Here is a 25,495-nt window from a genome sequence, read left to right on the forward strand (position 1 = left end):
CGTAACAGGCTCAAACTAAATGTATACCCCGAATTGGAAAAAAAACCAACACCAGAGGACCAAAAAAATGCCACCATGGCTAAACAGAGCAGTTAGAGGCAAAAAGACTCCCTTTAACAATTGGAAGTCAAATCTTACTGAGGAAAATAAAAGGGAACAAACTCTGGCAAGTCAAGTGGAAAAGTATAATTAGGCAGGCCAAAAAACCAAAAAAACCAACCAACCAACAATATTGAAGTACATCAGAAGCAGGAAGCCTGCCAAACATCAATGGGGCCACTGGCTAATGAAAGTGCTAAAGGAGCACTCAGGGAAACGACCTGCAAACTGCAGGGGAGTGTGAGGCTGGCAGCCAAGGTACCAGCTCCTGCCAAGGCCCCCAGGCCTCACTGAACACTGACAAGTGCATCGCTGGGAACCAGTTTGGCAGAGTCTGTGCAGGACTTTTAAAATCCTTCTCCCGCTATTACGGCAGCAGGTCCCATGCGATCCCAGTGCGGCTGCTGGACTCTACGCTAGTCCCAGGTGGGGCTCTACAGTCTGGCTCACCTGCGCTAGCATTGTTAAAAATATAGAGTTATAAGAATGTGTTTAGACTTCATGGAATGCTAATACATGCATTCTACCAATCCCATTTCCATCTGTATCCCATGTGATAAGATAATGTTTAAATTTTGCTCTGTACTATAAAAATGGTTGGGGGGAATTGACAGTCTTAACAGGGGAGAAGCATTACCAAGCAGTTTACTACAAGAGGCGTTATTCTCTCCCCCTCCAAAAAAAAGGTCTACAGACACTAGACAAGCCATTGTGGACAGAGAACTCTGTCAATTGCTTCTCCCACACCACTGAGGAGGTAACCAGCACGAGCCCACATCCCATCTCGAACACTGGGGGAAGGGAATAAAAATGTCTATTAAGGAGAAATTGGTCTCTTTATGCTGTCTGGACTCTGAAGGGCAATGATTCCTCAACACAAGCAAGAGATCCCCAATCCGCTTGGCTTGGGTTAGCCCTAAAGGACATAAAAGCTTGCGTATTATAGAAGCGTCTTCTACCTTTTGAACTTAAGATTGGACCTCATTCATGTGTGTATGTTTACCTGCTTTAACCTTGTAAATAATTTTCTTTTTCCTAGTTAATAAACCTTTAGTTTGTTACAGGACTGGCTGCAAGCGTTGTCTTTGGTTTGAGATCAGAGTACAAGTGACCTGGGGTAAGTGACTGGTCCTTTGGGCCTGGGAGTAACCTGTGAATATTGCTGTGATTTCTGGTCTAAGGGACCATCTATCACCAAGTCAAGCTTGCCTGGGTGGCAAGACAGACGGGAATATTCAAGGGGACTGTCTGTGGCTTGCTATTAAGGCCGTTCTAGCGTCTGAGATGTTCACATTTGTTACTCAGTTGGTGAAATTTAAGTATACAACACGACCAGTTTGGGGTCCATGCCCTGTTTCTTGAGACTGCCTTGAGGCTGGCACTCACCGTTGTAAGCCACTCCAGACAACATGACAGACAGCATCATCCCAAGGATCCTCCTCAATCCCAGAGTCTAGGGCAGGGGGTCAGCCTAAAGTTGACCCAATAGGCAGCCGGAGGCACACATTAAACAAAAGCAAGTTACAAGAATCTGTGTGTGAATTTCGTTATCTTTGTCAGAGTCAACGCAATTCAAGCAGCAGACAATCCCTGGGAAGACAAAGTTTCTAGTAGGAATGCTGGTTAACCTCAAGGCAGATCACCAGTCTGAACACATTTCTATCTGACAGCAGTAACCCAGCCAAGGCTCACCTAGAAAAATGTATCATCAAGTGGGGAGACTATGTGCTGGTGCGAAGTCAGACCTTCCAGAGGACACTGGAATTGCTTTTTTGCCACACAGCTGAACAGAACCGGCTTGCATGTCAGACCCTAATGGCTAGATGCATATGAATAGGTCTAAGATTCTCTTTACTGCTCTGACTACTATCTTGTAACTAGTCTGTGTTTAACTTACTTGACCTCTTGTTTTGGTGCCCCAAACTTGTTCTTCTTGCACTGCACCTGCCCATGGTAGAGGCCCATCAATGCCTTGGATTCTGCAGTCATTGCAAGTTCACCGAATTTCTGAATGAAGTGGGAAAGGAAGTCAGATGTTTTGGCCTCTGGATTTAACCATTCCAGCATTTTTAGCATGTACAACAGGGCAAAAAAATATGCTTACATTCCAGAACAGTGCAGACATTCTAGAGCTGTGCAAGCAGGCAGAGTATTGCCACCCACAGTGAGAGTACAGAATAGCCAAACCTCCAGAGGGAGAAAGGAGCAAGGGATTTCTGTGACCTCCTGAGAGCCACAGAACACTAGAGCCTCTGTGGTGACCCATCAAGTTCCAGTGGCCTCCCCCTACTTGGGGCTGCCAAAAGAACAAGCAGAAGACTGCTCTTTCAATGATATGGTTTCCTGTAGTTAGCATTATCTATGGCTTCTGAAGAGCACGTCCTCCACCCCTTGGCACAATGTTCAGAGATTATACAGCCAAAAGGAGCCACTGATAGTCTAATCTGGCCTTTTGCAGACCACAGAACTTCTCTCATTCTCATCTTTTGTCTGACAGTGCCTCCTTTGTGATGAACGAGGGTGCCTGCTGGGGACTTGATTTCAGTCTGTTTCCTCTCCTGCTTTATTCCTCCACCCCATGTCTTCAGTTGTTGCTTTCTGCTCACTTTGTAATTCTTCCTCCATTCCCTGCACGCTGCTCACAGAGGGGCATCTGCTTGTGGCTCACATACACTTGGGCTGTGTAGCCAAGTGCCAGGAGAGCAGTCCACAGGCTGCTGCCTGAGCTACTCCTGTGGCCAGCTGCATTAGGAGCTGCTCTGCCACTGGGGGATGGTATATGCTCATGGAAGGGCAGGCTCCGAATCATACTCCCTGTGGATCAGGCTCCTTCCTGCTCCCTGTGGTTCCTGAAGTAACTGGAAGATCATCCTGGGAAACACCACAATAAGGATCCTACTCTCAAAGGCTTTATGCACTTGAAGCAACAAGTTACATCCCTTTGTAAACCAGTTTCTACTCTTATCTAGCAGCCTGTGTCTGCTCTGAAGTCAGTGGTTTGGAGAAGCTGGTGAGCCAGCTCCCCAGGCTTTGGTCGGAATAACCTCTCAGGCGTTGTTATTTAATGAAACAAGGAAGCAGGAGGACAAGAAATGTCAGTCTGGTTAAACAGCAAAGCTCCTGGTGTTACTCAAGCGGAAATCCAACTCCAGGGAAATCAACACAGTGCACAATGTGGCAATGTGTAAAATTCACTGTGAAGGGCAAAAAGCCAGAGACCAAAAAAAAAAAAAAAAAAGTCTTTAAGCATATTAGAAACAGGAAGCCAGTAAGAGAATCTGCAAGTCTACCTACTCTTAGGGGGCAAAGAGGAGTAATCAAATATAAAGCTATTGCTGATAAGCGGAGTGATTTCCTCACACCACTCTTCAGAGGATGTTGGGACAATCTACCCTGGACTGCTTTTTCAGTTAAGGAACTGTCAGATCAAAGCACAAGAAGAGTTTGTTCCAGCACCATCTCACATTTAGGAGGGCTGTGTCACCAGGAACAGAAAGGTACACCCAGGAGTCCTGCAGGAAGAGAAACCTTCCAGAACAGCTACTGTGTCAGAGGACTGGAGGGTCAAAAAAGGCACAGGAGCTCCTGGGATTTAGGATATGAGCCATACTTCAGTACCAGGTACCCAGGTTGAAGTGATTACAAAAAACACCCCCAGGAAAACAGGATATGGGACTAGCCAGCACGACTTCTACAAAGGAAACCCGGGTCTCACTAATCTATTAGCAAAAAGAACAGGAGTACTTGTGGTACCTTAGAGACTAAAATTTATTTGAGCACAAGCTTTCATGGGCTAAAACCCACTTCATCGGATGCATGGAGTGGATTATATAGCTCACCTTAAATGATCACTCTCGTTATAGTGGGTATGGCAACACCCATTTCTTCATGTTGTGTGTGTGTTATATCTCTATATCTTCCTACTGTATTTTCCGCTGCATGCATCCGATGAAGTGGGTTTTAGCCCACGAAAGCTTATGCTCAAATAAATGTGTTAGTCTCTAAGATACCACAAGTCCTCCTCGTTCTTTTTGCTGATACAGACTAACACGGCTACCACTCTGAAACTAATCTATTAAGATTTGTTGAGCATGTCCACAAAACAGAGAACTGAATAATTTGGACTTTCAAAGAGACTTTGATAGAGCCCCTCCTGAAGCTATTAAGGAAACCAAGTAGCCATGGGAAGGTGCAGGGTAAAGTTCTGACCCAGATCGAAAACTGGCTGAGACAAAGAGCAAAAGTGGCCAGTTTTCATTATGGCAAAAGGTTAACAATGGGATACCCCAAGGGTCTGTACTAGGGCAGATGTTAAATATTCATGACCTGGAAAATGGGATTAACAGCGAGACAGAAAAACGTGCAGATGACAAATTAAGTGGGTTAGTCAAGAATAAAGAATGACGGATGTACCCAACCTAGGTGAATGGACAACATGGCAGAGGAAATTCAGCACTGACAAGGTACACAGGAACAGTTGTTGGAAGGAATAATTTGAATTGCTCATTCACGTTACTGAGTTCTGGAACTATTCAGGGAAAAGATCTGGGTTTCACTGTGGACAGCTCTATAAAACCACCTGCCCAATGCAAAGTAGCAATCAAAAAAGGAAACAGTGTTAGGATGTAGAAGGAACGGAACAGAAAATAACGAAATTATAAAGCCATTATACAAGCGAGTGCTATCCCATTGCCCAGAACACTATGCTTCGTTCAGGTTAGCCTGTTACTGTGTTTTGTAACAGAAATAGAGAGGTCAGAGACAGGTGGGGAAAGACTTCCACATGAGACTAGGATTCGAATGGTTTAGAAAAGGACCAAGGAGACATGCTAGAGGAATACAAAACAACAAACGGTGCTGAGTAGATACGTGCTGTGCTTATTTATAGTTTCTCATACTCCAAGAATTAGGGGACAGTCAGTGAAAGTGAAATGACAATGTTAAAACGTCAAAGAAAATACTTCACATGATACACAACCAACCTGTGGAACCCACTGCCACATGGCAGAGGCCAAAAGCATCACAGTGTACTAAATAGGATTAGACATTTGTATTAGCTAAGACAGCCTAAGGGAGGTAAGCCCTTCTGCCACAAGGCAGGAGCCAACCCCTGACGGGGACTAGGAAGAAGCTTATTTTTGGGAAGTTATTCTATAAATGCCCACTGGGGGTTTCTTGCGATCTCCTTTGAAGCATCTGGTACTGGCCACGGTCAGACAGATACTGGACAAGACAGACCACTGCCCTGATCTGGTATGGCAGTTCCTGTGTTTCATGCCCCCACTTCTGTCTCTGGCTGTGATCTCATTATGAAGCACTTGCCTACTTTACTAGCAGACCAGAGTCTTTATGACCCAGGAATAGGGGACACTTTATCCAGACTTGTGAATATTTGACTACATTATCTCACATTATCTTAAAACGTGCACATATGTGCGGAGATGGAAGATACAGACCCAATTCCACACAGAACAGCAGCACAGGGTCACAGGATGGGTGCCCAACACTACCCCCTCCTGGGCTGTCCCTGTAAGAGCATTCCCTTGTGCAAGGCTGAAAGCAAGCTTGAGGCAAACAGGCAGCTTAAGAATAAAACAAGAGGTCCACAGTATGCTTACCTGGGATTCAGCGAGGTAACCGGCTTCATTCCCCTGCTCCAGGCCAGTCTTTACAACCTACATGCAGAAGAGACACAGTGAAAATGGGCCATTTCATGCATAATGTTCTCTTTTCACGGACAATATATTTAGCCTCAGGAAGAGCCCTTCCTGGCCAGTTCCAGTCACGAGATTCTCTTAGAATAATATGGAACAGATGCGCAAGAGTTCAAAACAAGCTCACAGCAACATAGTCATAGTGTAGATATCAACGGTGGGGACACTCAAGTTGCCATCAGTTTAATTCGCGCACCGAGAGCCTAGAATCTGGAATTACTTCAGTAGGCTTGTGCACAACATGGGATAGGCAAACTGACACTCATGAGTAAACAGGAGCAGCTTAAAGCGGCTCCCCGCAAGAAGTCTCAGCTACAGAAAGTTTTAAAATAAGAGGACATTGTAGGCAAAGTTTTCAGATGCATCTAAGTGATTTAGGAGCCTAAATTCAGTTGGCTCAATGGTATTTAGGTGCCTAAATCACTTGGGCACTTGATATTTTTACTGTGTGCTTGGTCTTGTACAAACATACTATCAGTGCTCCAAAGGATCTATAATCAAGTTATCTAGCTAGAGATGGGGTGAGAATGGTAAAAGGGCTGCAGTTGAAGGTTTCATGGAGGAAGCGTATTCTCTCTTATCTATCCTCCTTCCCTTTACTGCGGTTCTGGCGTCCGTCCCCCCCCCCCACCAGAATATTGGCAAGCTTGTATTTGAACAGGGATGTGTTTCCTTTTGGAAACACTTGTGAATTCCACTGAATCCGATGCACAAGCTGCTCATGCCACTAAACGGACAGACACTTGATAGCCACGTAGCCAAATCCTCACAGCGATTTATGGCTTGATTAAGAGCAAGGGGAAGAAAAATCTCTCTCTGCGTAGGGCATTTGTATTATTCTAGCCCCCAGGAGCACCAGTCATGAACCAGGACCCTGTTGTGCAAGGTGCTGTACAAACAATCCTTGCCCCAGTGAGCTCACTGATCTCACCCAGATGAGACATTCGTGTCATGTGACTCAGGGTGGGGGTTACCTCAATGATTTTCAGGGGAGAAGGATAGAGTCCTTTTGTCTGCTGCTGCACCCTTTTCTCCACTGTTTTGTAGATCTGCTGCCTCACAAAGGGAACAGACAGGGCATAGTCTGTCAGTTCTGCAAGAGGACACAAGGCAACACTTCAGTGATCTGGCATATGCCCAAGTCCAGCCCTTACATGGACACTAGCTAGTCAGCTACAGTGACCAGTGTGGATGCTGCAGCTCTGACTCGCTAACTTTCTATGGAAGGAGAAGAGAGGTGCTCACCTTAAATCCTGTTACTAAATATGGCTAGCACAGATCTGATTAGAGGGCTGACCATTTAGACAGTGGAACTTTCTTACCATCCATTCCAAGGTGATAAATTCCACGGAGAGCCGAAGGCTGCTCCTATGGAAATCAAAGGCAAGAACGCCAATTGACTTCAGTGGAGCAGGACTTCATAGCGAGATGTAGTGGCTTCCTCAAACTCCATTAAATAAGGATTATAACCATTACCCACTTGTGAAAGTGCTTTTCTAAAGGGGATCAAAGCCGCATTCAGTGCACAAGTTGGGATGCAAAACGTGGCACTTGCCCCAGTCTAGCCAGTGGACACTGCGGGCAACTACGGCAGAAGTTCCATCAATGTACCTTGGTCCCAACTCCCCACTTCCTACTACTCCTGTCAGGGGCCCTTCCACACAGCTCTGCCAATGCACCTTCGTTCTGAAGTGCAGCCCGCTTTGCTCCTATTCGGAGACCAGCAATCCTGCCAGTTCATGGGGTTGCCACAGTATGGCTACTGCTGTCTAAAACTAGGCCAATTTAATTCATGAGGGATTTCTTGAGGATTTCAAAATCATGCCTCTAGAGGCAGAATTGAATTAACCCACTAAGAAGTCTCTAAGTTAAGCTTTGTTGCCTGTATCGCATGCACTTACTCTGGACCAGTCCTTTTTCCCTTTTGGGGGACACTGTCTTATCGGCTAGTCCTCTGGCAAAGCCAATCGCTACCTCCTCCAGGTACTCAATTGTTCGTTCTTCTGGACTTTTGGTGCCTGGTCCTGGGAACACAGAAAGGATGGGTCAGAGAGGGGGAATGCAGCCTGCAGGATTACATGATGGGGAGGTATTTTGTTAGAAACAGCTCTCCCTGTAAAGATCAGGCCAAAGTGGACACACCTCTGCTGATCTCTATAGCTCCACCCCAGCCCACAGAACTGTTTTATCTGATAGAGAAATCAAGTACCAAAGAGTTAAGCAAACAGCTTTTAAGGAAGGCATAAAGCTGTAATTTAGCTTCAATATTATGGCATTTTCTGAGTAACGCCAGTGCGGGTGGGCTAACAACCTTACAGGACTAGGCAGTGAGTATATTAGCCATTGCTGGATGCAGCTTTGTAGCCGGACTGGTCCCAGGATATTGGAGACCCAAGGTGGGTGAGGTAATATATTTTGTTGGATCTTCAAGCTCCGCAGAGCTCTTCTTCAGGTCTGGGAAAGGTAACCAGAGTGTCACAGCTAAATATGAGATGGAACAAACTGTTTAGCATAAGTAGTTAACACATTGTACCATGGATGTCATCTCCCTAGACACCAACATCCCTCACAGTGACAGCATCGTCGTCTGCCTCGAATAGCTACAAGACAATGGGCAACACTCAGATCTCCACCCCAAACCTTTTCAACTAATCCATGTCAGCCTCACCTATCATAATTTTACATTCAACAACAAAACACTTTGTCCAAACCCTGGGAACAACCCCGAGTACTAGGATGGCTTCCCAATATGTACACCTCTGCATAGAATAGAATAGAATAGAATAGAATAGAATATCAGGGTTTGAAGGGACCTCAGGAGGTCATCTAGTCCAACCCCCAGCATGGGGGTGCATGGGTCACCTTGAGGAAGAATTTCTGGAAAAAAAAACACATCACAAAACCAATGATGTACCCGAGATACATTGATGATATTTTCATCCTCTGGACAGATTACCTAACCTCCCTCGTAGATTTCTATCACAACTTCAACAACCACCACCCATCCATCCATCCAATTCTCTGGAACACTCCCAAACCAGCATCAACTTCCTAGACACCATGATCAGCTTCAGCAATGGAACCCTACAGACAACTACATTCAAGAAACCCAGTGATTACCAGACTTACCTTCACTGATCCAGTAGCCACCCCAGACACCCAAAGAAATCTGTTATCTACAGCCGGGCACTGAGATACCACAGAATAAGCTCCAAGGAGAAAGTCTGGAATATGCATCTTAACAAGCTTAAAACCACCTTCAAACAAGGACACTCCACCCGAGAAGTAGACTACACCAAGGAACAGGCCACCCAGATACCCCAAGAGAACCTGCTTCAATATGTGTGCGCGCGGGGGGGGGGGGGGGGGGAACCCTTCTGACCACCTCTCCCCCTCCAACTCTGGAACCCATACGAGGTATCATTAAGTTATTACAACCCAGACTCCATGGGGACCACATCCTGAAAGAAATCTATCCCAAACCCTCTCTTTAAAAAAACCCCTAACCTCACCATCAGAAGCAAGCTCTCCACAGACCAGGGCACCCCAGCTCAAAGCAGCACAAGACCCTACCATAAGAATTGCCAAACCTGTAGGCATATCTGCACCATTATAATTGATCAATACTCACGCCCAACAACTTTCAGGATCCATGGGTCTTACTTACACAGGCCTATCACAACATGCGATGTACCTCATCCAGTGCACTAAACGCCCAACAGCAGCTACGTGCGTGAAACCAGACAATCACTATGCTCCTGAACGAACTCACACAAAACACAAGGACAAGCACACCTCACCACCCGGGGTGAACACTTTTTACAAAGTGATCACTCCATATCTGACCTCTCAGTCTTCATCCTCAAAGGAAACCTGCACAACACCTTCAAAAGGTGAGCCTGGGAGTTTACATTCAAAACTTTGAGAGACACTGAAAATCGTGGATTTAGGCCAGGTCTACACGACAGACCTATGTCGGTATAACCACGTCGCTCGAGGTGTGAAAATCCACACGCCTGAGCGACAGCCATGTCGACGTTAACCTCCCATGTCGACAGCACTATGTCAACACGACAGCTTCTCTTGTTGACCTAGCGATCATCTCTTGTGGAGGTGGAGTGACTACGCTGGCAGGAGCAGCTCTCGCCCGTCAGTGTCGGAGCATCTTCACTCAAGCACTACAGTGGCGCAGCTGCATCGACGCAGCTATGCCAATGCAGCACGTTCAGTGTAGACTTGCCCTTAAAGACACTCGATTTATGGCTTATTACATCGATCTGTAACCCACTATTTATCCTATGACTGCAGAGGCATTAACTGCCCACTTCACCTCGAATAGTCCCTTTCAATGGGGGTTAACTACTTATGCTAAACAATCCATCCCATCCTCTCCTACCTTGCATTTAGCGGTGACATTCGGAGGGCTTGTCCACACTTGAAATGCTACAGTGGCACTACTGTAGTGCTTCCACATAGACACTACTGACACGAAGGGGAGAGTCTCCTGTTGGCGTAGGTAATCCACCTCCTCGAGAGGCAGTAGCTAGGTCGATGGAAGAATTCTTCCGTTGCTCTCGTGCTGTCAACACTGGGGATCAGGTTGGCTTAACTATGTTGCTCAAAATTCATGGCACTTTCATAATAAGCCAAGATGATTCCAAGGTACAGCAAGGAATATTTGCTCCTTTTTGAAGTGCAGCGCTATGCTGGGTAAGTGACCATAAAGGGTTTACATCAAACTCACGGACATGCTGGGGCACTTCTAAATGTCAATTTACCGAATTAGAAGAAAGCTGACCGTGTTAATCCAGACAAGATGGAGAGATGCAAGATAAAGAAGCAAGGGTCTTATCCATTGCACTTTTGGAGAACAGGAAGACAGCATTTTCAGTTGAGAGTTTAAAAGGCCTACACACTCCCTTCAGCAGGTGTTGGCCCAAGGAAACAAGCACAGTAATTGACTATTATGGCAGGATCAGCTGCCAGAACTTAATAGTGCACAATAATTTCCATTCTAAGCCCCATTTTCAGATGTTTAAAGTGTTGTACCAATAAATTAAAAACCAGCAGGATCTTATTAAAGGGAAAAAGGCAAAATACCACATTTATTGTGAATTCAGAAAGAATCATAGTAAGCAGTTAGTTACAGCTATAACATTCCATTCAATCTCATATTTATTCACACATTCATTCATACACACACACAGGTTCTGCAAGGTTGTTATCATAGTTACCAGCCTTAAAGTTGCTCATGCCAAGCCACTGGCCAGGTGGCCTGGACATGAGGAGGGAGCAGGGCCTTGTCAGATGCTCATCTGATGCTCCTGGAAGTTGGTTTGCAGAATCAGACCCCAAAGTTCTCACTTTTTAGAGTCTCTTTTTATAGGAATTTCTTCCTAGGCCAGTCTGTGGGAATTGCTTCATCATCCTGTTGCTGAATCAATCAGCAGATGGCACATTCCTGACGGCTCCGTGCTGCTAGATGTTGTTATCTTGTTCTTTGGTTCTCCCATTCTTGAGGCTGTTGGGTGGATTTCAGTCTGCCCGCCGGGGGTCCTCTGGTTATTTCCACTTGACGCCTTCTTCAGCCGATGGACACTGGATTCTTAGGCTGGCACCTCCCTGATCATTCAGTTATTATCCACACCAAGCATCCATCCACATACATCCTCTATCTCTATTTTAATCACAATTGTTAATACAACAAAAGGGCGGGGAGTCTCTGGGTGCTGTTTCTGTTGTTACAGAGTATTGCTTTGAGTCTCTCTCTCTGTGAATTGCTTGGAGAACAGACTCTGTCTTAGAATGTACTAACACAATTAGCAGCTTGCAAGTTTCACACACAGAGGGAGAGAAACAGTACCAAAAACCAAGAGACCTCTTAATTAGTAATACCCTGGAATTTAAACTATGGGGAATCAAACTCATTTGTGATTTTAATACAGAACTTCTTTAATATGATCCAACAAAAGCTTTCTTGAGTTTTCACCTTTCGGGCTAAAGCTTCCCCTCTCCAATAAGCCACCGGCCAATAAAGGTCCCTCAGTGCAGGAATAGCAGAGATCAACAGATTTAGCACTTCAGATCATGACTGCAATTTGCAAGATATTTTCCCCTTCTAACTGAAAGTGAATTAGCAATTTTGAGTGCCCAAAGCTCTGGGGTTCTCCTGTCACTGGAGAAACAGCAGATCACCTATCATTATGCAGAGCACAGATACTGCCCTGAAATCCAGGCCTTGGGATATCCATTACCTTTAATAAGAACAGCCATACTGGGTCAGAGGTCCATCTAGCCCAGTGTCCTGTCTTCTGACAGTGGCCAGTGCCAGGTGCCCCAGAGGGAATGAACAGAACAGGGAATCATCAAGTGATCCATCCCCTATCACCCATTCCCAGCTTCTGGCAAACAGAGGCTCAGAACATCATCCCTGCCCATCCTGGCTAATAGCCATTGATGGACCGGTCCTCCATTAACTTATCTAGTGCTTTTTTGACCCCTGTTATAGTTGTGGCCTTCACAACATCCTCTGGCAGAGAGTTCCACAGGTTGACTCTGCATTGTGTGAAGAAATACGGCCTTATATTTGTTTTAAATCTGCTGCCTATTAATTTCATTTGGTGACCCCTAGGTTTTTGTGTTTTGAGAAGGAGTAAACAACACGTTCTTAGTTACTTTCTCCACACTAGTCATGATTTTATAGACTTCTACCATATCCCTCCCCTTAGTAGTCTCTTTTCCAAGCTGCAAAGTCCCAATTTTATTAATATCTCCTCATACAGAAGCTGTTCCATATCCATTTTTGTTGTCCTTTTCTGAACATTTCCAATATATATCTTTGAGATTGGGCGACCACATCTGCATGTAATATTCAAGATGTGGGCGTACCATGGATTTATCACTTGATGTGCTCAATTAGTAAGACATGATCAATGAAGAATGCAGGTCTTATCCAAATTTATCTGCTCACAAAAAGGGCAACAGATCCACTCTAAATTCTAACCTTGACAAATTCATTTGGCTTATGTAAAACATATGCTCTGCACCCTGAATACACTGCATTGCAATTCCTGTTCCCTCCCCAAAAGCTGAGATTCTGGAAACAAGCATCCGGCCCAGATGATAAACCCTATATCCCATTAGATGAATGACAGCATCAAGGACTTCTCTACCCATTTAATCAAATTGGAGGAATTAATCCAAAGGGCAACAGATTAGTCCCTTAAGTAGTTTTAAGACAATTCTTGAGTCTTAGCCACTGACCTAGTGGATCAACCAATTGGTCAACCAGCCCCATCCTCTTTGCTCTGTCAGCTCGGATGTTCTTCCCAGTCAGCATCATATCAAAGGCAGCAGGAAGTCCCACCTGGAAGGCAGACAGAGGGCGTCAGATCTGGAGATAGCGATGTGAAGGAAAGGAACTGCACATCCTCTTAACTTACCATCTTTGGCAGCCTCTGAGTGCCCCCTGCACCTGGCAGTAGACCCAGTAACACCTCGGGTGTGCCCAATACTGTCTTCTTGTCCTTGGTAGCTATTCTGTATTGGCAGGAGACAGCAACCTTGGACAGGAGACAAAAATATATCCAATAGAATTGCTTGCACTTCCAGAACATCTCACTGCGGAAAATTCCAGGGCCCATCAATACACCCCATGGCCACCCTCTACGTGAGCAGAACTGCCTGGGACTCCTCCTTTGTCTCCTCCAGCTCTGGGGATGGACATTGGGTCATATGTGGTCACACAGATCCCTGCTGCACCCCAATCAGGGTCCTTTAAAAAGCACCTGGTTCTAACTGGCTAATCTCATTAAGTGCAATCAGAGCATAATCTTATTTACAGATTAACCCTGTGGCTCTGAAGATGGCATTTACCCCCATGCTGACACCAAGCCCAGACTCTTCACGAGATCGGTGAGGTCTAGATAGCACAGAGACAGGCCGAGGGAAGCAACACATGAGCCTTGAGATTTCATTCCTAGCAATAACAATCTTGCATTTGAACAATGCCTTTCATCCAGAGACACCAGAAGAGCTTTGTAGTTTACAACTTTCAGGCTAACTACTTACTGCCTACCACGCTCCGAGACAAGATCCTCTCACCTTCCTATCCTCACTAGGGGCATGCAGTAGCTATTTGACAGCACATAACACTAAACAGTTCAGACTAGGAAGTAACACTGTACCCATCTGAAATTAGAAGGGAACTGTAGATAGGATGGCTACAATTACTCAAGGTGGGATCTGGCCAAGAGACCCATTTTACACCCCCCACTCTAACAAGGGCCTATAAAGGAACACAAGTGGTCAGGACCTGAACTGTGTCTCTCAACTGCAGTAACATGCCCTCTAGTGCTAAGGTAGCGGATCAACACGGGGACAGAGGGACATCTGTCAAGACACCAATGTCTCTTGTGGCAGCTCTGGTATTCTCCCTGCAGGCCTCCCATCCAAATACTGGCCTGGTCCATCCCTGCACTTAGATCGGATTGTCTCACAAGCTAAGCAGAAGGATGACTGTGCCAGAGACCTCAAATGCAACAAAACAGGTCATTTACCATAAACAGAATTCAGCAGGTTTGCCGGCTGCCATGAGGCCTGAAATCCCATTTCTATATTCTTAAGAATGGAACTGAATTCTCCCAAGTAGCCCAGAGACCTCTGCAGCATCTGCCCTGCAGCCCTGAAACTCCCTACAGTACCTCTAGTCCTCCTCCCAGGCAGGAGCCACTGATGGCAGCAACTATAGGCTTTGGAGATTTTTCAAGTTTCTCAAACATCTTCTGTCCTTCCTGAGAAAGCTGCGTCACTTCCTGAATGGTCTTGCAGGATTCGATCATACTGCAGCAAGGTAGAAAGACGGATCAGACGTGCATAGCAGTGTGGAGACAGCGTCAGTGAAGTGGGGAGTGCTTCAGGCACGGCTTCCTACCCCACACAGCTTTATTAAGAGAGATGCAGGATCAGTATAACCCCCTAGCCCTACAGGGCCAAGCAATGCAGGAAGTCTGCTAAGACTGGTGGGCTGAATCACTGCATTAGAGAGTGTCTGCAGATCAAATGCAGGGGGGAAAAGAGCTCACAAAAGGCTTTGCAAACACTTGCCTCTTCAGGAGGGTGGAGGAGAGTAGGATAATTTGTAAAGCAGCACTCTGATCTCACACACTCAGCCAATTTGAAACGGCTAGCCGGTTAGTGTCCTTTGGAACAGACACTGCAGCCAGCAAGGGCCAGGAGAGCAGGATCTTCATGCTGAGGCTAAAGGAAGCCTTTGAATTCAACCTATCTTTTTTCAAAAAATAAAAATAAAATACTCGCTCTGGCTGGTCTCCTCCTCCTCCAAGGCATATTTTATAGAGAGTCTCTTCCCTTCCCAGGGTGGGCAAGGAGATCAGTGAGCTGTTGAAGGGCACAGAGATTACAGCTGCCCCCTGGCCAAGTAGCTGCTTGTGACGTTATTGACATGAACTGGGACTGTATAGATCATTGTTGCAACCAAGGTCCTGTAGTGGCACCAAATCTTATATAAAGGGGGTCAAATAAGGTGTCTCAGACGAGGTTATGGTTGGCTGGTTAGGATTATGCTGTCTCTGGGCATGTACCATTTTTGTATTTAAAGTTATAAGTATTGGCTCTAGACTGTCTGTATTTCAAACTTGTGCTATGCTTCTGGGTGACACCCCAGACAATTTGGTGTCAGCGCTGCCTAGCCTGCTTGATGGCCCATTAAGGACCATCAGCTGTACAGCTGACCCACTGAGAAAAGGCAGATACGCCTTTTGACTCAGCAAGGTATACAGGGACCTGCCTATGGCCAGAACTCTGAGGGCATGGCTACACTTGCAGATGTAGAGCGCTTTGAGTTAAACCAGCCTTCATAGAGCGCAGTAGGGAAAGCGTTGCAGCCTGTCCACACTGACAGCTACAAGCGCACGGGTGTGGCCACATTAGCAGCTCTTGCAACAGCCACGGAGAGCAGTGCATTGTGGTCGCTATCCCAGCATGCAAGTGGCTACAACGTGCTTTTCAAATGGGGGGTGGGGTGGAGTGGAGTGTGACAGGGAGTGTGTTGTGTGTATGTGTGGGGAGAGAGAGTAGCTTTTTGGGGGGCCTGAGAGCATGTCAGCATACTGTCTTGTAAGTTTAGACAGTAGTAGACCCCCCTCCCCCTCCCTCACAGGGCATTCCACAGTAATGGTTGCTTTGTCTCGGAGCAGATTAGCAGCTGGCTGTCAGAATTGGAGCTTTCAAAAGGCATATCCGCATTCCTACAGTGAGTTCAAAACAAAGAGAAGAGTGGCCACTTGACTTAAGGGGATTATGGGATGTTTCCGGAGGCTGATCAGAGCGCAATAATGCAACCCCTCATTCACACTGATGCCCGGGCATTTCAGTCAAGGCACAACATGCGTTAATCTTCTCGCCGAGGTGGAGTACCAGGAGCGCTCTAGCCATGGAGTCAAAGCGTGCTACGTGCCTTGCCAGTGTGGACGGGGAGTGAGCTAGGGTGCCCGGGGCTGCTTTAATGCGCTCTAACTCGCAAGTGTAGCCAAACCCTAAGGTTTTTTTCATGCCATATGCTGGACAGCTTGTCTTTGGAACAAAGAAAGAGAGGCCACATAGCAAGAGACTATAAAAGGCTGCTGCAGCACCTTCACCTTGCCTTCAATCCTGCTTCTTACCTCTGGAGGGACTTTGCTACAAACTGAAGCTCTGAACAAAAGACTGAATGACCCATCCCAGCTGTGGATGTACTCCAGAGACTTGATCTGAACCTGCCGTTTATTCCACCCCTGCTACAAGCCTGAACCAAGAACTTTGCCATTACTGTATGTCATTGATTCCATTTAACCAATTCTAGCTCTCATCTATATCTTTTCCTTTTATGAATAAACCTTTAGATTTTAGATTCTAAAAGATTGGCAACAGCGTGATTTGTGGGTAAGATCTGATTTGTATATTGACCTGGGTCTGGTCCTTTGGGATCGAGAGAACCTTTTCTCTTTTACTGGGGTATTGGTTTTCATAACCATTCGTCCCCATAACGAGTGGCGCTGGTGGGGATACTGGGAAACTGGAGTGTCTAAGGGAATTGCTTGTGTGACTTGTGGTTAGCCAGTGGGGTGAGATCGAAGTCCTCTCTGTCTGGCTGGTTCCATTTGCCTTAATAGAAAAAAAAACAAAAAGAACCCAGCTGTAACTGCCCTGCTCTAAGTAATTTGTCCTGAATTGATACTCCGAGAAGTGTCCCACCACAGGCAGCATTGTTACACTGCTATTTCCAGAGAACCCACAATATGAAACCTTGGGTATGGAAAGAAGTCTCCCACGTCACTCTGAAGTCGAGATGTGCTAACAACTGAGCAGACGGAGTTTAGCAGAGAGCAAACCAGAGTTCACTGTTAACCCTCAGACCAGCAAGCCAGTGTGCAGTTTGTGTTTAAACATCCCGACAGCAGGGAGGTCCAAAACGCTGCGTAAGCAAAAAGCAGCAGCTTGCCAATGCAAGGAACCTCAGGCCTACAGCACATACCTTCCTTTGATGTGTGGCTCATATCCCAGCATACAATGCTCAAGCTAGCTAGGCTGTTTGGCTCATGGTAATCAGTTGGGAAACTGTTTTTCCACCCCCATGAACGCACCTCTGCATTCAGGGAAGTGCTGGCAATGTGTTAGAGTTTAGTGGGCCGCACTGACCAGCCATGATCCATAAATTCCAAGGCCAGAAGGGACCACTGTGATCACCTAGTCTGACCTCCTGCATAGCACAGGCCGGAGAACTTCCCCTAAATAATTCCTAGAACAGATCTTTTAGAAAGACATCCAAAAAATTGTCAGTGATGGGGAATCCACCATTCCAAGCTATCTCAGCTCCAGGTCCTGCTAAGCAAACCTCTGTCAAGATACACAGGGATAGATTTGGTGATCAGACTGCTGCCTCACTATTGAGGAAGCACAGATAGCAAGCTCATGTCACACAGGATCCCAGATCATAAGAGAATAGTCCTGTCCGCTAACAAAGACAATGTGGACAAAGCACCAGTCAGCAGGTGGCTTTTACTCCCCAACACTTACTTGATATCAGCCCCAGCAATGAAGCAGCCTGGCTTTGCAGAGATTAGGACAGCACTTTTGACAGCCTCATTGGCCCAGATTTCGTTCATTACCTCTGTGAACTCTGATTGCAGTTGTTTGGACAAAGTGTTGACCTGCAGACAACAAATGAACACTGTAAATACAGAATAAAGACAGAGGCAGAGTTCAGCCCCTCATGGAGCGCATGCCTTTGTTTCCCCACTTTCAAAAAAGACTTCAAGGGAAAAGAAAGAACCGCTATAAAAAGCCAAAGCTTAGTGGCAGGCAGGAATCGAAAAGTCTACTTCCCCTCCTTCAAATTCCCCAGAGCAAGTAACTCCCTCTTGTTCGACACCTTCATATACTTACTTCATGCAGGGCAGAGGATACATAGCTTGGGAATTTCCCGGGACAGCAGGGAAAGCCTATCGCCTGGTACAATTATAATGCTGTATTCAGCCAAATTACTCAGGGCAGAGTTCTGCTATAAAGTCTGATACCTTGAGTCTGTGCCACAGGAACACAGGAATTGCACAGCAGACTGCAGTGATTCATCTAGTTCAGGGGCCTGTCCTTGACCCTTGCCAGTACCAGGTGCCTCGAAGACGAAACCTCACAACGTGCTATTATGAAATAACCTGCCCATAGGGGAAGTTCCCTCCTAAAACTCGTCAGTCAGTGGTTGGTTTGTGATCTAGAGTATCAGGATTTATGACCCCTTTAAACGGTTAAGCTCTATATATTATAGCTATGGATGTTCTTCATTATACATAAAAATGGATTATCTGTTTTGAAACCTAGTAAGCTCTTGGACTCAATGAGATCTTGTGGCAATGAATTCCGCTGGTTAGTTTACTGTGTACAGAAATTTCCCTTGGTTAGCTTTAAATGCATTTCCCTTCAATTTCAGCAGATACCCCCTTACTCTTGTAGAAAAGATTAAAAGGGGCACCTGACATACCTTCTCATTTGTTATAGCTTGTTATAGATTGTGTCCCCTCCAACCTAAACCGTGTATCCTCTAATAATTTTCAATGCCTTCTCTGAACTATTACTTCTGTTCTCACTTTATCCTTTTTGAAAAAGGAATGTCTAGTAATCATAGGGGATTAAAGCAATACCTTTGAATCTGGCGAGTTGAAACGTACAACTGCAACATCTCCTTTGACATCATAGTTAACATGAGTTCTAGCTGTAAACAAGAGGCAAAATATCTCTCAGACTTATGTTCTTACTGGATTTTCACAGAAAAGGTCACAAACCATAGTCAGTCTCTTTACACTTACCTTGAAGAGAAGAGGAGCTGGCAACATTCCGGCAGGCGTAACCTAAGGAAGAGAAGTTCACAGGAGTTACAGGCTTTCCCAAAAAACTAGTGCAGCCACATTTAAGTTAGATTGTCCTCAAGGCAGCCACTGAGTGAGATTTTTAGTTCCTCCCCCACCCACATATCAAACAGTCAATAGCTTCTACAAAGATTCTTCAGTAAGAGCATAGAAGTCATGCAGGCCACTGTTTGTATGACCTTCGTGCCACAGACCTCGTACTGGTGACTTTCCAGCATCATGAATACCAACACAAGAGGCCTATAGAGCTTGGTATTAACCATGGATGCTGCAAGTGGAATGGAGTGTTGAACTATGCATGCTGACCGCAAAGGCAAACATCTGTTTGTTCATGTGTAGCAAGCTGAAGAGCCATCTCAGACTACAGAGATTCCAGGACATGGTGCATTCTGGAGAGTTCCAAGCCCAGAAATCAGACATTAGAAATTTCTCCTCAGCTATGGCAGACCTGCCCTAGCAGAATGAATTCTCCAGCACAGTCCTAAATATCATATGGACGAAGGCTTCCACTACTTCCCTGGGGGGATTAGTCTAATCTACAAGGAATGCGTGACAAGCTACATATGACGCTCCCACAAATACATGTTTCTTCTCTCCCCCTGCCCTCAATGCTAACAAAATAGCTCAGTCACTACCCCTGACAATTGCATGTGCCAATCTTTAGATAAACTTGCCCTCTTCGAGTGCAGTCAGAGGGCCCCACAAGTCGGAATAAGTGAAAAGGGACATTTAAGCTTTGACCTTCAGAACCTCAGCAAGAGAACCCCCTTTCCTGCCCCCTGAAGCTAGCATCTTACATTTTTGCCTCCAGTTATCCCTATTGTTACTCTAAAATCCCTCGCACTTCTGTTCAAGTGACCTTCACCTTGGACAAAAGCTTCTTCCAATGCAACACTGGGCTGCCCCTAGCTACAGCAGGGAACAACTGCTTTTCCCACGTCTGTGGGAGCCACTGCTATGAGCTATTGAGAGTCAAACCACCAAAAATGCTGCTCTTCAAACTGGTACGTTGGCAGCAACCAGCCATTAGATTACAGGATACCACACTGGTTTATTTCCAGGGTGCCAACCCAGGAGGCAGACCATCCCTATCCCAAAGGCAAAACAATCTGGGAAATCCAGGAAAGGGAATAAGTATGGTGGGATGAATCTCCAACCAGCCAGTGGGGTCAGACAATGATTAATCAGCCATCCTGCACTTTGCTTCACAAATAAGTACTTATCCCCTCCCCCACAGCCATGTCATCTTGGCTTGGAGCTGCTCCATGCACTTTCCCCTATATTTCTAAATGGTCGTCTCCTCTGAAGGGAGGGAGTGACCTTTGTCCTACATGTCATCATGCCCAGGCTCAAGGTAAACTGCTGTGGGAGAATGGAAAAAGTGCGTCACATTTCGATTCCTTTCTGAAATGGTGGGAGTGATGTATTCTCGGCAACATCTTAAGAAATTAGTCTCCTGGTTTTGATTTCAAGACTATTTTTAAGAGGATTTTTGACCAAGTCTGAGGCCCAGATTACAAACCCTGTGTGAAATCTTTGATAGCCTTAAGATTCTAGCCTCGGGAGTGCCTAGGCTTCGGTAATTGAAAGGCCAGCCAGCCAAATGTAGCGCTCACATTGCCCGCGTCTTTGTAATGGATGCAGCAACTTGAGACTAGAGGCCCCAGCACAAAATGATCCATCTTGTCATTTGGAGTAAAACGCAGCATTTCATAGTGTGGCTTTTGCAGGCCACAGTCCGGTGATAAAGGGCAGTAGTGTGCTGCCTTGTAGAACTTGCTCAATTTAGCCCCTGGGTTGCACCACACTAACAGGGGCAGCAAGAGGGAGAAATGAGATGAACAATGGAGACTAAATTACAAGACCAGGACCGGTAGCTTCCCCAACCCCTTCCCCTCACCCCCAAGAGTCTGCACTAGAGTCATAGCCAGATCGGAAAGTCTGGGGAGCGTGACATGGGTCACTAACAGATGCATTTTTATATGCAGAGTAAGGGTTTGCAATTGGATATGTTGACAGTGTCCTAAACTTCACCTAATAGGGCTACCTTTTTAAAAATAGAGAATCTCTTATTTCATGAAGTTATGCAAGTAACTGATTGGCTGAATTAGCCCCCTCCCAGTTCCGTGGTCTAACATGCCTTTGCTTCTTCTCTTAAGTTCCCCTTAAACACTTTCTGGGAAGCTCTCTACAACCATTTTTAAGAAGTTTCAGCAAAACATACTAAACGTACACAAAGCTAAAAAGATACCAAGAATCTGGAACAAAACATGCTAAACTTCACTATATCCACTCCCCCTTCCTCCGCCACATTGTCTATTTAGACTGCAAGCTCTCTGCAGCAGGGACCTTGTCACTATCATTATCGCAAGACACCTAAATAGCTACGCAAAAGCAGTGAAATACTTTTGATATCTGTTATCCTGGAAAATGTGTCTTTACAAAGTTGCAGAGGCCAGAACGCTTGTGGAAAGCGATAACCAGGCTTAAAACTCAACCACAGTAAAATGTAGCTTAGAGGCAGTTTACAGTAACAGCATTGCTACTTTAAACTGCAAATCATTTACAACTAGCAGCATGAATTTGTACAAATCAAGGTTATAGATAAAATCCTCTTGCACTTTCTAAAGGAACACCAGCAGGCCTCTAGTTTTTTTTTAATTCCTTATATAATTGTCAAAATTATCGTGGAACTGAAAGACTTAAATCTAGATGTATTCTTCAACCCTGCTTGGACAATGAAAAGAGATTAGTCAGTTTCATTTCTTTTGACCATTTCTAGTCAATTCCATCTTTTACTAGATTTCCAACACTGCAGGAAAAGAAAGGTTTGTTAAGAACTGCTTCAATGCCAAAAAGAATTTAGTAAAAAAACTTCCAACACTGTTTGGTTTTGCAATAGCTTTCTTTTTTTAAAACCACAAAAAAAACAAACTGTGGAGGGGAATTGATTTCTACCTCCGTAAAACTCTTGATATCCTATAATGGAGAGTGCAAAGTTTTACAGAGATTAATGAATTTCAGCTTCACAAAGGGGATGCACACGAGTCACTGAAGGCAGAATTTGACCAAGACTCACTCCTGGTGAGAATGAATAAGGAGGAAAATATCCAGCCGGACTTAGGCACTTTGATACCAGAAGAAACACCAATTTACTTGTAAAATGATCGATGCACAACTATGTAGGGCTATTATTTTGCAGAACATAACTGGATTTTTATAGATGGGGATATTGAGGCAGAGAAATTACCCACCTTGTAAACCACTGGACAGAGAGGACTATAAGGGCAAAGTAGTATTAGGACAGTGCTGAGCTCACCAGAACTTTTATTTAGGGGAGTGTCTCCCACTGTTTGGTGGACTATCCCTTTCGATGAATTGGAATATGGATGATACCCCCCACACCATTTGCTGCCTCATTTTCTCCTAACCATTTTATTTACTTTGATCTCTTTTCCTGTACTCCCCTCCCTACCCCCCCGACTCACCAGGAGATTGCATGCTGCTTGAGGTGGGGACAACAGCATCCACAGGTGGCTCCATAGGGCCAGGCCTCTTGTGATCTGGAACTAGGCTGAGCATCAAGGGAGCAGAAAGAGAGAAGCTTGGGATGGCAGGCTGTTGCCCACATTTCCACCCTACACCTGTGAGCTGAACTAGGTGCCACACGAGATGCAAGATAGAAGACTTTCAATGAGCTGCCTGTTTTACTAGCAGCTGTGGGAATCTGTCTGCAATAGGGGTGGCTCCAAGATCATGTAACTTTCCTCATGTGCTGCTCTTGTGCTCAGTCTTTGCCCTGCCAGTGGAAGTCCTGCCCTCCCCCTCCCGCCGCAGTTTGGCGAACACCGATTTAGGGTGTGTGAAGAACACAAGGCTATTCCAGGCAGACTGCTTTCAACTATGATGAATAGGGGAGTCCAAACACCACCTATTTTTAAGGGAGGAGATTATCAGCCACAGCGAGAATCCTGAAAACAAGAAACTAAAAAGACAGAGAGAGGCCTCTGGCAATTAAAAGTGCCATGTCCTTTTTTAGCTCTCCCCCTCCATGGCTTGTATGATCATGTATCATTTTGACAAAGTTACAATCCTAAACTCATATGGGAACCCAGCTCCCTTCAGACTATCTGTGTATTTACAGAAGGAAACCCTGCCTCCAATGACCCTCCACCCTAACATGGAGAAAGCCCCTCCAGGAATAGGTGTAGATCAGTGTCTTGGGCACCTCTGCTGAGAGTAACAGGAAGAGAACAAACGAATAACAACTGGGGTGATGGATTCTAATGTAAAGACTGGTTCACTGGATTAAGAACCCACTGAATTTCACAAACCAGCGAAATATGATCAGAATAATTAGTTCCTGTGACTATTGATTTAGGCAAGTTATGCATCAGAGACTAAGCTAGCATAAATCAGTAGCCACCCCAATTAACTGAGATCCAATTGTAGTTCGCTGGTTTCTGCGAAATTCAGTGGGCTCTTAATCCAGGGGACAGGTTTTATATTAGAATCCCAGTTCCCTGAGACAGCCACACTCCTGAATAGAGCCCATTAACTGTAATTTATCTTAAACCAAATTAATCTATTCATTAAAACCCATCACCACCCAAAGCCCCAGTGTGAAGCAGGTCATTGGGAAAAAGAACAGTGGAGGTGTATTATAACTTCAGAGTCCCCCATGCTGCAGATTTAAAACTCAGTAAGGTCCAGATATTGGGGAGTGCGACACTTCTAGAGTGGTTGGAAGGTGCCGGAGAGGATCCCAAGACCTGTCAGTTGGGAACACTCAGGCCTGCTCCCCCTTTTCCGGGCAGGACTGGTCAGTGCCAGGACCCAGGCAGCCCCAGGGGGTCAATAGATGCTGCCTGGCCCCTACAGCAGCAGGATTCGAACAAGCAATGCAGACCAAGCCCCACACTCCACATTAAACAGAGCCCTGCCCTTCCCTCCCGCAGGGCAGCACTGACTCCTTGCCCAGACACTGCAGACAGCGGCCTCCCCATGGGCACAGGGAGCCTGGGGGCAGGCAACGGGGGCCCCACCACGTGCCGGGAACGCCCCGGGGGAGGCACAGCCCCCACCCCATACAGCAGGCCTTGCCCCACCATAACCCCAACCAGACAGAAGTGTGGGCCCAACCCTGCCCCCCCAAAGAGCAAGCCTTGCCCCCCCCCCCCGCAAAGGCACAGCCCCAGCTCCACCCCGGCAGAGGTGCAGCCCCAGCTCTCCCCCCGCCGCCCCCGAGAGCAGGACTTGCCCCCCCTCGGCAGAGGTGCAGCCCCAGCCCCCACCCCCGAGAGCGGGACTTGCCCCCCCACCCCGGCAGAGGTGCAGCCCCAGCTCCCCCACCCCACCCCCGAGAGCGGGACTTGCCCCCCCCCCGGCAGAGGTGCAGCCCCAGCTCCCCACCCCCCCACCCCCAAGAGCGGGACTTGCCCCCCCCCGGCAGAGGTGCAGCCCCCCCCTCCCACCCCCGAGAGCGGGACTTGCCGCCCCCCCCCCCCGGCAGAGGTGCAGCCGCAGCCCCAGCTCCCCACCCCCGAGAGCGGGACTTGCCGCCCCCCCCCCGGCAAAGGTGCAGCCCCAGCTCCCCACCCCCCCGAGCGGGACTTGCCGCCCCCCCCCCCCGCAGAGGTGCAGCCCCAGCTCCCCACCCCCCCACCCCCGAGAGCGGGACTTGCCGCCCCGCCCCCCCCCCCGGCAGAGGTGCAGCCCCACCCCCCCACCCCCGAGAGCGGGACTTGCCCCCCCCCGGCAGAGGTGCAGCCCCAGCTCCCCACCCCCGAGAGCGGGACTTGCCCCCCCCCCGGCAGAGGTGCAGCCCCAGCTCCCCACCCCCGAGAGCGGGACTTGGCCCCCCGGGAAACGCGGCTGCCCCCGGGCGGCCCCTCACCTGCGAGGCCGGCGCGGCGGGGCGGACAGTACTTGGCAGCTGCCGTGAAGCGCGTCAGGCTCCCGATCGCCCGCACCGCCGCCGCCATCTTGCTCAGGGAGGTCGAATGAGAGGAGCGGCGCCAGGTCCCGCCCGGGGGTGGAGCGGGGGCTTTTCATACGCCGGTCCTTCGAGGCTGCCCTTGGCGTTGCCTGATTCACTCACCCCCCAAGCCGAGCCCGAACCCTGGCCCGCCCCCCTCACTAGGCACCCAAACCGTCCCTCTGCCCGTTACATCGGAGGCGAGGGGTGGGGTGGGGTGGGGCGAGGGGGTCAGACAGACGGGGGGAGGAGCGGGCTCCCATCAGGCAGTGCCGCGGGTAGCT

At 47.1% G+C, this 25,495-nt stretch overlaps 1 protein-coding gene across 2 annotated transcripts in view; it reads right to left on the minus strand.

Moving 5' to 3' along the window:
* Positions 1 to 25,292, minus strand: part of HADHA (hydroxyacyl-CoA dehydrogenase trifunctional multienzyme complex subunit alpha) — a 40,011-nt gene extending 14,719 nt beyond the window's left edge. The window contains exons 1-12 of one of the 2 annotated variants that reach the window (XM_074947318.1): positions 25,131 to 25,292; positions 22,723 to 22,808; positions 19,175 to 19,216; positions 19,010 to 19,080; positions 17,889 to 18,022; positions 14,516 to 14,654; positions 13,256 to 13,375; positions 13,077 to 13,179; positions 7,715 to 7,837; positions 6,788 to 6,906; positions 5,718 to 5,774; positions 1,997 to 2,106 (exon numbers count right to left, since the gene is read on the minus strand). In XM_074947318.1, the coding sequence (XP_074803419.1) occupies positions 1,997 to 2,106; positions 5,718 to 5,774; positions 6,788 to 6,906; positions 7,715 to 7,837; positions 13,077 to 13,179; positions 13,256 to 13,375; positions 14,516 to 14,654; positions 17,889 to 18,022; positions 19,010 to 19,080; positions 19,175 to 19,216; positions 22,723 to 22,808; positions 25,131 to 25,288 (1,262 nt within the window). In that variant the 5' untranslated portion in view covers positions 25,289 to 25,292. The remainder of the gene's footprint in view (positions 1 to 1,996; positions 2,107 to 5,717; positions 5,775 to 6,787; positions 6,907 to 7,714; positions 7,838 to 13,076; positions 13,180 to 13,255; positions 13,376 to 14,515; positions 14,655 to 17,888; positions 18,023 to 19,009; positions 19,081 to 19,174; positions 19,217 to 22,722; positions 22,809 to 25,130) is intronic. The other variant, XM_074947319.1, reaches the window with a different exon arrangement.
* Between the last annotated feature and the right edge of the window lie 203 nt (positions 25,293 to 25,495).

This window comes from Natator depressus, chromosome 3, assembly GCF_965152275.1.
Source record: "Natator depressus isolate rNatDep1 chromosome 3, rNatDep2.hap1, whole genome shotgun sequence".
In the NCBI taxonomy this organism is placed as follows: domain Eukaryota; kingdom Metazoa; phylum Chordata; order Testudines; family Cheloniidae; genus Natator; species Natator depressus.